General features: G+C 43.5%; 1 protein-coding gene across 1 annotated transcript; it reads right to left on the minus strand.

Moving 5' to 3' along the window:
- Positions 1-720: 720 nt before the first annotated feature.
- Positions 721-1,272, minus strand: LOC141655067 (uncharacterized). Its single transcript, XM_074462166.1, has one exon. The coding sequence runs from the start codon at positions 1,270-1,272 to the stop codon at positions 721-723; it is 552 nt and encodes a 183-aa protein (XP_074318267.1).
- Between the last annotated feature and the right edge of the window lie 11,845 nt (positions 1,273-13,117).

The raw sequence follows: 13,117 nt of genomic DNA on the forward strand, positions 1-13,117 counted from the left end.
TCAAATAATTTGTCATTTTTTCTTATATGAGGAATAGAGTGACTTGAAGGACGTATAGCTAAAACAAATTACATTTATACTATTCTTAATTTATTAGTAACAAAAAAAAGTATTTGGTACATCTCTTCATGTCAAAATACAATCTTTAATTTATTATGCGGACGAGGGAGGTTGATTTTGCCAACAACAACATTCTGTGGGTACGAAATTACAATCACTTTTGAAGAAATCAGGAAACCACTTTGCGCAGAATTCCCGGCACCCATTCGGGTCACATTTATCATGTTCTTGAGGAACACAACCAATTGTGTAACCGGGTTTCTTTCCAGGGTCTCCCGCATTTGCAATCCCTGGTTAATGTAACAATTAACTTACGTGAGATTGCAGAGATCGGACTTATAAAAGACCCAAGTACTGGAATGAATTCTTAAATTAGTTGTGTAATGCTGTATGATTACGCAAATGATTTTTCTAACGTGTATCTTAAGGCCACACAAAATTATCGTAAATGTGGTAACATTCACGAGAATTTTCATAATATATTCAAGTATTAACTATGTTAAAAAAAACGATATTTAAAATGTAGGAAAATACATATAAAAAAATAATATATTTGTCTTATATACATTAGTTGTATCATATTTTTTTTTGGTGAAATGTGAGTTGTATATAAATTGTGTCATAACCATACAAGTCTGGGAAACATATCAACTAAAACAATTACATAAGTCCGACTTCTATAAGCCAATCTATTTCTAGTCTATTTAGCTGTCGCCAATCTTTACCATGGACTCTCATCTTCATATCCTTCACGATGTTTGCTGCTGCTTGCTGTGGTCGAAGAAGGACACCTTCATGCCTGCACTTATTACGTTGTTGCCAAACTTGATAAGTAGCTCCAAGAATCAATCCTGCCTTCACACCCCGCTGCATACTAGTACCTGTGTCTTGTAAACACCAGTTCAGGCAGTTGCCAACTGGTAGTACTAAGCCTGTTTTCTGTTGTAAGTGTTGAACAACCCTGAGGCTATAGACACACCCAAAAAATAGGTGATCCAGATCTTCAGAAGCCTGGCCACATAACCAGCAAGAGGCATCAATGTCCACCCCGTACCTGATAAGTTTTGTTTTGGTTTTAAAAGCCTCATGAGCGAGGATCCATCCCATGAACTGATGTTTTGGGATAACCCAATCATTCCAAACTACCTTGTCCCAGCTCACCTTTGGACGGGACCCTATTAGCCAGTGATAGCAACTAGCTAGTTGTATCATATTTGATTCATTATAAGCTTAAAAAAGACAATGTCATCTTAAATGAAAAATTGAAAATTTGTATTTACCCAATAAACATGCTATTATATGCAATTAGGATTCTCTCCATTTCCTAAAAGAAATGGAGGGTCTATTTTCTATTAATGGGCAAGATTTCATCTCACGGCGATCTAACGGTCTATGTTTTTAATCGATAAATAAAGGAAAAATGCAATAAAAAGAGAGGTGTAATATTATATTGTAATGTGAGAGGAAATGGACAAGAAATGGAGAGAAAAAAATGGAGAGGATCTTTGCTCTATTATATGCCACCCTTATTTAATCACATGAAGCTAAGACATAACATCGTAACAAAACAAAATAAACAGGGAGACAATTAGCGGTGATACACACTTACCAACGACAAGAAAAAGAGCTATTATCCCAAATAGAAATAGTTGTGGAGACTTCATTGTTTTTTTTCAAACACAAATGTATGACTAAATGAAATGGACCAACTCGATTTTTATATCGAAAAATGAGATCTTTCGCTTAGAGTATAGTTATAGAAATTTATAAACGTGATTTTTTCCTCCTAAAGTAATTATTATTGGATTTTCACTGAGAAAATAATTAACAACAAAAATGGTTCACTATTTTGGGCATTAGGCACTAATGTCTAAAATAGCTTTGATATCAATGATTTAGTTTCTAAATACGATCGAATTATTTCATATATTTTAATAATAGAAACATATTGTGGGTACTTACAAAAAAATCGTATTTGATTATGACAACAAGCTGCAATCAACTTATTTGATCAACTGTCGGACTCTCTATCCGATCAACTGTCGGACTCTTTATCCGGTCATCTCTCACATGGCACAAGATCAAAGGGCATCCCTTCCTCAGATAAGACTTCAAGGTAACAACTGCAATCAACTTAACTTTGGGTTTGACTAGAAACCCACGATAAGACACACTACCACACTCCCGATTCAACAACCAAAACAAACTCAACATAAAACATGTTACTAACCCAAACTCAACCCGACTCAACGACAACAACCATACCGACACAACATAAAAGGTTATAAAACTCTTAAAAACTCTTTGCGATCATCTCCTACCCCCCTAAAAGAAACAAGGTTACGTCCCCGTAACCATACATACCTGATCAAAAAGGAAAGGGTAGCGCTCTCTCATGGCCTCCTCTCCTCCTATGTGGCTTCCTCAGTCTCGTGGTTAGACCAAAGGATCTTAAGCAAAACTGTCTCACCACTCCTAGTCTTCCTAACCTTCCGGTCAAGAATCTGCTTATTAGGCACCTCAAGATATGATAAAGACTCATCTAGCTCTAAGCTCTCTGCCTCTAACACATGTGACGGCACTCACATACTTCCGCAGCTGAGATACGTGAAACACATTATGCACTCTCTCTAACGCAACTGGTAAAGCCAGACGATATGCAACCTCTCCAACCCGCTCTAAGATCTCATAAGGCCCGATGAACTTCTGACTTAGCTTGCCTTTCTTCCCAAATCTCATAACCCCACGCATATGAGACACTTTCAGAAGAACCTTATCCCCAACCTGAAACTCTATATCCCGGCGATGTAGATCTGCATAACTCTTTTGCCTATCCTGAGCTGCTCTCATCCGTTCCCTGATCATCTTAATCTGTTCAACCATCTCATGTACCATCTCTGGTCCTAGAACCATTTGCCTCAAGATCTGTCGTCCCAACAAATCGGACTCCTGCATCTCCTCCCATATAAAGCCTCAAACGGTGCCATGCCAATACTAGTGTGATAGCTGTTGTTGTAAGAAAACTCTATATATCAAATCCAACCTCTGTTCCCAGCTACCACCAAAGTCCATCACACAAGCTCGTAACATATCCTCAAGAGTTTTGATTGTTCTCTCAGTCTGACCGTCTGTCGCAGGATGAAATGCTGTACTCATCTTCAAAGTTGTTCCCAAAGATTCCTGCAACTCTTTCCAAAACCTTGAGATAAATTTCGCATCTCTGTCAGATACTATGTCCTTAGGGACTCCATGTAACTTAAGCACATTCTTCCGGTAAGCTATAGCTAATTGTGCTTTAGTCCATGTATCTTTCATTGGCACAAAGTGAGCTGACTTGGTCAGTCGATCCACTATCACCCATATCATGTTGTTACCCTGTTGACTCTTTGGCAAACCTACGATGAAATCCATAGAAATAGATTCCCACTTCCACTCAGGTACCTCTAAAGACTGAATCTTACCTTGTGGTCGTCGCTGTTCCCCTTTAACTCTCTGGCATGTCAAACAACGGGCCACAAACTCAGCTGTTTCTTTCTTCATCCCAGGCCACCAAAACGTGTTCTTCAAGTCCTTGTACAATTTGTCACCACCTGGATGTACTGAATAAGATGTACAATGTGCCTCAGTCATGATAGTCTTTTTCAGCTCCTCATCATTAGGGACACACCACCTACCATCGAACCTCAAACTACCATCTGTATGAATAGAGAATCGAGACACTGTCTCTTTCTCTACTCCAGCTCCCCACTCAACCATCTTAGGATCTAAAGCTTGTTTACCTCGAATATCATCATAAAGATCAGGCTGTACTGTCAAATCTCCCACAGCATCCCCTCTCTGCATCATATATCCCAAACTTCCCCACCTCATCTCTCAACCTCATCAAAGATAGAGTTGTACACAGGGAATGTACACTCTTCCTACTCAAAGCATCTGCAACAACATTGGCTTTCCCTTCATGGTAGATAATATCCATGTCATAATCGCCAATCAGTTCTATCCACCTCCTCTGTCTCATGTTCAACTCCTTTTGAGTGAAGATGTACTTGAGACTCTTGTGATCCGAAAATACCTTAAAGGTCGCTCCATAAAGGTAATGTCTCCAAATCTTGAGAGCAAACACCACTGCACCCAACTCCAGATCATGTGTAGGGTAGTTATCCTCATACGGCTTCAATTGCTTAGAAGCATAGGCAATCACCTTACCATTCTGCATCAACACACATCTCAACCCATTCTTTGAGGCATCTGTATAAACCTCAAAGTTCTCGATCCCTTCAGGCAAAGCTAAGATAGGAGTTGTGGTCAAACGCTCCTTTAATGTTTGGAACGCCGTCTCACAACTCTCATCCCAACGAAACCTGTTCTCTTTCCTCATCAAAGCCGTCATAGGTCTAGCTATCTTGGAGAAATCTTTCACGAACCGTCTGTAGTATCCAACTAAACCCAAGAAACTCCTGATCTCAGCAACATTCTTTGGTGCTTCCCACTTTGTCACTGCCTCAATCTTTGCCGGATCCACAGCTACTCCCTCCCTAGAGATCACATGCCCCAGAAAAGCAACTTTCTCTAACCTGAACTCACACTTGGACAGCTTAGCATATAACTCATGTTCCCTCAAAATCTGCAACACAATCCTCAGATGCTCCTCATGCTCCTCCTTAGTCTTAGAGTAGACTAAGATGTCATCGATAAACACCACCACAAACTTGTCCAAAAATTGTTTGAAGATTCTGTTCATCAAATCCATAAACACAGCCGGTGCATTAGATAACCCAAACGGCATCACCACATACTCATAATGGCCATACCTCGACGTGAAAGATGTCTTTGGTATGTCCACCTCTCTAATCTTCACCTGATGGTACCTCGACCTCAAATCAATCTTAGAAAAGACTGATGCACCACTCAATTGATCAAACAGGTCATCTATCCTTGGCAAAGGATACTTGTTCTTCACCGTCACTCGGTTCAGCTCCCTGTAGTCTATGCACAACCTCAAACTCCCATATTTCTTCTTCACGAAAAGAACTGGTGCTCCCCACGGTGATACACTAGGTCTAATGTATCCCTTCTCTATCAGATCATCTAACTGTTTCCTGAGCTCCTCCATCTCTTTAGGACCCATCCGGTACGGTGCCTTAGATATTGGGCCCGTCCCCGGTTTCAACTCAACTGTGAAATCTATCTCCCTCTTCGGTGACAACCCCGGAATCTCCTCTGGAAAAACATCTGCAAACTCTCCCACCGCTGGTATCTGATCAATTGTCGGACTCTCTATCCGGTCATCTCTCACATGACACAAGATCAAATGGCATCCCTTCCTCAGATAAGACTTCAAGGTGACAGCTGCAATCAACTTAACTTTGGGTTTGACTAGAAACCCACGATAAGACACACTAACACCCTTAGGCCCTCTCAAAGACACTTTCTTTTGATGACAGTCTATCTTAGCTTTATACTTTCCCAACCAATCCATCCCGACTATCATCTCAAAACCGTCAAAAGGAAACTCTAGCAAGTCTACAGGTAGATCAATTTGCCCAACTATCATAGACACATCTCTATACAACCTCCCACATGATACAGACTCACCCGAAGGTATAAAAACTTTCTCACTTACAGACTCATATACCCTCAAACCCAACCTTTTAACATGACTCGAAGATACAAACGACTGAGACGCCCCCGAATCAAACAAAACAAAGGTATGAATACCGTTAACAAGAAAAGTACCAGTGATAACATGTGCATCCTCCTCAGCTGCTTTCTTGTCCATTATGAACAGCTTTCCACTGGTCTTCTGTCCACCTCCCTGGACAGTACTGGCTGATGTGGTCGGCTTAACACCCGACCCCTGATTGTTGTTGTTGTTGTTCATAGCTGGTTTCTGATAAGAATTACCGCCATTGCGGTTACCTCCACCCTGATAGCTCTGACTTCCCCGGTTAGACCATGACCCAGACGGTCTATTGCTCTCGCATAACTCGTGCGGGTCCCCGAGAATAGCTCCCCCGAGCCGATCCCTGTAAAGCTCCCGGTGCACTCGTGCACTCATGTCTCTTGTGGCCTACACCGCCACAGCCAAAGCAACTCATCCCCCAACTACCACTACTACTCATACGGCCACGCCCAAAGGAAGCCCCAGCACTGAACCCCGACCTAGAAGAAAACCCTCTAGCCTTATTGTGGTTGCCTTTCTTGTGACTAGATTGACCACCACCCTCACTCTCAGCCTTTCTTTTCTCAACACCCACTCTCTCCTGAGCCATCTCCACCAACTTCTCAGCTTTCCCAGCCCTCTCATAAGCTTCCTTAACATCAGTAAGGACTCCCACAGGTAGCTTATCCATGATCTTAGGGGTCAACCCCCTCTCAAACCTCAGCGTCAGGTTCTCCTCACTCAAACCCATATCCTCAGCATACCTAGATTTCTCATTAAACTGCTTGTAGTACTCAAAGAATCGACATATCGGATGTCATCTTAAACCCATCAAACTCCTCTCTCAGCTTACTCCTCACATGTTCCGGTACAAACTCTTTCCTCATAGCCCTCCGAAACTCTTCCCAAGGTATAGCAGGTAAGCCCTGGTTCGCATACATCTCCCTAGCACTCATCTTCACCTTATCCCACCACTCACCAGCTGCTTCCCTCAGGTAGAACGCAGCTTGCTCTACTCTCATCTCATCGGACAAGAACCGGGTCTAGTATGTTCTCCATCTCACGATGCCAGTTGTCAAGAAGGTTAGGTTCTCCGGTCCCCTTGTACTCTTTTGGGTTAAACCTCGCTATATAGAGGCTGATCTTAGAGTGATCAACCTCCTTATCCTTATCTTTTTCCACTTTCTTTAAGGCCTCCGTAAGAGCATCCTGATGCTCCAACATCTTAACGATATCATCTATGTTCATGGTCTCAGCTCTCGCATAAAAAGCGTTTCTCTTGGGCGGCATCTTGAAACTATATAAGAAAAGGTAGACATAAACATACGCACTAAAACCTCAAAACACGAAAGCGGACTGCCCAGAACACACTCGATCGAGTGCCTAAACCTACTTGATCGAGTAAGAGGCTACTCGATCGAGTGCCCACCATAATCGATCGAGTGCCTCAACATCAGACCCCAAACAGACTTTCTGATCTCTAACATACTCGACCGAGTAGCCAGGCTACTCGATCGAGTGACCCCCTACTCGATCGACTGCCCGAGGTACTCGATCGAGTGCCCAAAAACACGATTCTGGTTGCAAAATACTCAAATACCCACTCGATCGAGTCAGACCCACTCGATCGAGTCAGACCCACTCGATCGAGTCATGCTAACTCGAATATGCTACCCGCATGTTATATCATATCCCAACATATTCTACGCAACTTTATAACTCGACATATAAAATAGTTAAGCATGCATTTCTACCAAGCTTTTCATATGATCAACAAATCAACGATATCATATTATCAAACGCCACATAGTAAACAACCAACATGCTTCTTGTTCAAACAACAGTTCTATATACTTCACCAACCTTTCATGCACAAACTCAACCTTCTACTCCAAACATCCAATAATTACAGCATACATCACCACATTCACATACAAACTAACAAACATCACATACGACCTTGACATATACCCCCCATGTGACCGGTTCAAAATTGTAAGGCGAGTTCGCGACTTTAGGACGTCTCCCAAGCCTTTGCATTAGCTCCTACAACCTTTACCCCGGGTTCATTTTAATTGACTCCCTATATTCATTAGATTCATTGGTTACAGGTTTCAGGATCGTCGCTCTGATACCATTTTGTAACACCCCCATACTACAAGTGCCTTACCAGGACCACTCAGGTATAAGGATGTTACCATCTCGGTTACCCGAGGCAATGATAATCAAATAGACAATAACGAAACAACATTTAAATAGAAATACTTTAGCGAAAGGTTACAATCCAAAACCAAAACCAAAATACGAATACATGTTCTCAAACCAACTGTCTAATCAGCTAACTGAAATGTTTATTAAACTACTAAGCTACAGCGGAAGATTTCTATCATCAGACCGTGGCACATCCCAGCTATCCAGTAACTCGACTCATACATGCTCAATAACTGCTCACCATCCCCAAATAGATCACCACAGTTTTTTAAAACATTAAACGGGGTCAGTACTAATCACACAATTTATATAAACCAACAATACAGTAAAACAAACAGCTCAATCATCATAGATATTATCCGAACTCCAAACCCAACTCCACAATCCTGACTACACACTAAAGTGTGTAGTCCTGCCAGAGTGCCCATCGCAACAGGTCACTCCTCGCCGCCAGTGGGGGACCGCAGTCGTTCCCACCTAAGCCCCGCTCATCTCCATCGAGCGATAAACCCAAATCCATTAATGTGCACATCCCTTCTGTGGCGGGTTCCATAGAAGGCGAATCATGGGCGTGAAGCCACTCCCGCAAGTGACTCCACTCAGCCAGGGACGCACCCCGAAGAACACAGACAGATACAATTAATCACAACTACTATCAGCAACCAAATCCAGCAATCGTCACAATACAAGTATGATAATATTCAACAACCACAAAACACCACAACACATTATGGGACTAATACTGAGTAGGGAAACCCTACCTGGAAAGCACAACACAATCAGACGATCTCACAGCTGATATCAAAACGCTTCCTCTACGAATCCTCCTCCTAACATACAAACATATAATCACTACCAATCATAAAATACAACAAAACCCCCAAAGCCCAACACTAGGGTTTAACCAACTTTAATGAAATACTATAAAAATGGTACATAGATCTTACCCTCGACGCAAGGATCACAACGGTATAAAGAAAGGTAAAATCCGACCTTCCAAGCTCCGGGATTTGCCAACAATGCGATTGATGCGAAGAACGTAGTTTGATTTCTCTCTTTGAAAGTAATTAGGTTTTAAAAGTGTTTAAAGAAAAGTGACGGAAGTTATTATATACTTAATCGCATTATTAACAAAACCCGACAAATCAACCCCCGTAAACCGACTACTCGATCGAGTAACTGAGGTACTCGATCGAGTGCCCCCTTACTCGATCGAGTATCTACGTTACTCGATCGAGTACCCAACAGGTCAAAAACTATATTAAATTGCAACTCACCCTTACTCGACAGAGTAAGGCCAACTCGATAGAGTACCCAGAGACTCATAAATCCGTAGTATTACATTCACGCCCTTGATTCGCTCTCTGTGAACCCGCCACAGAAGGGGATGTGCACATTAAGGAACATGGGTTATCGCTCGGATGAGATGAGCGGGGATTAGGTGGGTACGGCTGCGGTCCCCCACTGGCGGCGTGGAATATCTGTTGCGATGGGTTTTCTGGCAGGACTACACACTTTAGTGTGTAGTCAGGTGTGTAGAGTTGTGACGGAGTTTGGGGTGATGTGTGTTGTAACACCCCGTATTTTATTAAGTTGGATAAAATTCTTTTAATTGCTATTTTGAATTTAATTACATCATTTAACGATTTATATATATATGCTTAGCTAATTAATTAATTTCATCATAATTCGATACGTTAATTTTAATAATCATTAATAAGTTTATTTAAAATTAGTCCGAGTTTATTTATTTAATAATTTCCGTTTCTTTACGAGTCCTTATGAAAGTTGTTTTAAGTAAACCCGAGATGGATTTTGGGAACAAAACCGTCCAATTAGCTATTTTGAGCTTATTTCACTAAATTAGCAATTTTTATTAATATCCGTTAGTTTTGTAAAAATCGCTAATAATTCCGATTCAAGCTGATATCGTATTATTTCCGTTAACTAGCTGAGTTTATTTTATTTTCACTCATTAAATTTATTTATTATTAATTTCGTTTTATTACTGAAACTTTTATTAAAAACCGATTTTATTAACTCGAAACGGTTTTAAAAACGAACGAAATTACTTAACGATGAAGAAACGTACGTATAATTAGAAGCTAAAGCTAGCTGGTGTCTCATTATTATTATTATTATTATTATTATTATTATTATTATTATTATTATTAAAGGGATGCGCGCAGCTTTCATTAAAAAAAAAAAGAATAAAGGTTTACATGAAATTGGTGGGGAGCCGAGAGACAATCTGGGCTCCCACACCCTTAGCAATAGCAAAGCTAAGTCTAGTAAAAATGTAAGCGGCCACCCGAGCCCCAGCATCCTGAGATACCGAGAATTTACGGATCCGCTGAGCAAGGCAACGAAAGATCCGAACCCGGCTCCCCAAGTGAAGAGAAGGAGAAAGGAAGGAAACCATAACCCGCTATCGCGCACAAATCCCCATACTTAGCACACTTTCGCTTGAGCATCGATCATCGACAACCCGCCCGACACAAAATCATCAACCCAGTCGAGTCAAGGTGAAGAACCTGTCAGGTCGACACACACATCACGCCCCTGTCCCAAGAATAAAGCAATAAATCCGCAGGACGAAGAGAGCCACCATGCCCATCAACCAAACCGATATCAACCTCCTTCCCCGCAGTAATACGGATCTATAGCGGATGTCGAAAAGAGTGTCCCGGACAAGGTTATGCCGATGTTTAACGCCCACGGTACCAGATAAGAAACAGCGTGGTCCCCAAAAACATCCCCAAAGAAAAAACCCGAGAGCAAGCGGACAGGGCCTAGATATCGAGAATAACGGAACACCCGGGCGATACCCAAAGACACTACGGTAAGTCCTCCCGTTCATAGTCTGCCCCAACCCCGAGATAGGAACCGCACGCAACCAATCGGAGGAGTGAGAACCTGCTGAGACGCCATAGAGCGATCTCGGCGAGGTGTCAAAGAAAAACAGACTCGAGAGCAAGAGCAACCGTCGTGAAATAAATGTCTGCAATTTCTTCATAAGTTTGGGGCGACAATTTCACTAGGGCGACCTAAAATATCGAACCTGTAGTTGCGGTAAACACACCGTGCGGCATCATCAAAAGCGGGGCCGTGCTACAACACGAGAAGGGCCGAGGAGCTTAGCCTGCGCAAACCCAGACAGACTGCAAGCGGGACGCAATAAAAGCATAGAACAAAACATCTCCGGCCGCATAAACACCAAGGCCACCCGGATGAAAAGGGAATGTAGCAAGGCGCCACCGCAATCCCAAACCCGGCCCGACGCGGTGACAATACGTTCCAAGCTAGAACGCAGAGCGGCATCAAAAGGAAGATGGACAGACCCAAAAACACTAGGGGAGCAAGTACGAAGAGAGAAGTAGAGCTTAGATATACCAGTACAAGCTCGAAGAAGAAGCAACTCACACTGCGGGTCCTCAATCCTCGCAACCAAGTCCATCAGCTCAATGGTCTTAGTTACTCTCGTCGCCACAATCTCACTGCTAAAACCAGGACAAGTACTGACAGGTCCTCCCAAAACTGTAACACCGCGTAATGGCCGAGAAATAGAAGTGGGGAAAACCCCCGGAAGCCGGCTCCGTGGATCCTCAACAGGCCAAAAGACCTCCGTCTTGGAGACATTTAGATGTAAACCAAAACGAGGGCCATCCAACCTAATCAAGTCCAACACCTTCCCCACCTCCAAAGTATCGCCCACAATGGTGCCATCATCTAAGTACCATGCCTGCAAAGTGAGGTCAAAAGTGTCCCGGATCTTGCAAACCAAGGGATGCAAAACCAACGCGAAAAGCAAAGGCCCCAACGGATCACCTGCTGAACACCCCGACAAGACCACAAGCAAGGTGCTCCCCATAAAAAGGCGGGCGGACGAATAACAAAACTCCACCCAACGGGAGAGAGCCGGCACCGACGTCGGACCTCCCGAAGCATGGTCGAACGGTCAACAAGGTTGAACGCATTCGAAATCAACCAAAGAACATGGAAAGCCCCACCTGTTCCCCCCGAGCCTCAATGAGCCGATTCAAGGCATGCAAGATAGCCTCTCCTCCACCGGACACACCCACCCCGAACTGAAGCCCATCAAAATAAGAAGATAAAGACGGGCCAACCATAGAAGCACCAACCTTAGAGACAAGCCGTCTCCGGACCGTCCGACAAAGAATAGGATCTAACTCCACCACCCGGTTTAACGAGTGGTGTGAGAGGGGCGCTGGCAATGTACTCACCCCGAGGAAGAGGGCACCGACCCTCAAGAAAAAGATTAACCACCCTAGTAATAGAAGTGATCAAATCATCGGAGATAGCCACAGAATACCCACTCAAACAATCCATAAGGTGTTGAGCACGAAAACCATCCCTCCCACAAGAAGTACCACGAGGGAAGCTCCGAATCATATCCAAGACCACCGCGGAAGAGGCAACCAGAGGATGATGATCCCCAGACAGAGGAGGCAATGAAGGAGGCAATGAAGGAGGCGGGGCGACAGGATGCTTCTCACGCAGGGCCACGAGAGTGGCATCGGAGTAGGGGGCGACCCCGGAAGAAAGCACTCGTACGAAAGAAAGCGAGATAATGGCCATCGATATCTTCCGCCGGCATTGGCGAGGTTAAGGTCACTCAACTCGAGATCCTCATCCACGAAAAAAGAAGAGGGACCCTCATCAAAGCACTCCTCAGAATAACCGCAAACCCCCTCCAGGTGTCCCCCAAGCAAGAATAGCCCCGCAATACTCTCCTCCCGATGCCGACGCCGAATAGCAGACCGACACTCATGGTTACTCCGAGGAGCAAAAGTCCCGAGCAAACAAAGAGGTAAAGCAAGCAAACGAACCCGGCGGGAGAGATCACTAGGGGCATCAAACACCGCATCCAAGGCCCCTTTCAAAGCCCGAGCAAACCCAAGACGACACTTGGGAGGAATAGACTTCACGGTCGAAGGCCCAAAGACAAAGAAACGATCCAACGAAGATATAGACCACTGAACGAGCTCCACACTATCATCAGAAGAAACCGAAGTAGAAGGAGCCAAAGGTCTCGGTATGCCATAAATATGGAAGGTGTAAATGCCATCAACACACTCCGGATGCTCCACAATATCACCCCGATTATGCCGACATCTAGCACCAAGAGTATGGGTCATAAAACACACCCCACACAACCTTAAC

The sequence above is a fragment of the Silene latifolia genome, chromosome 5, assembly GCF_048544455.1.
Source record: "Silene latifolia isolate original U9 population chromosome 5, ASM4854445v1, whole genome shotgun sequence".
Lineage (NCBI taxonomy): Eukaryota > Viridiplantae > Streptophyta > Magnoliopsida > Caryophyllales > Caryophyllaceae > Silene > Silene latifolia.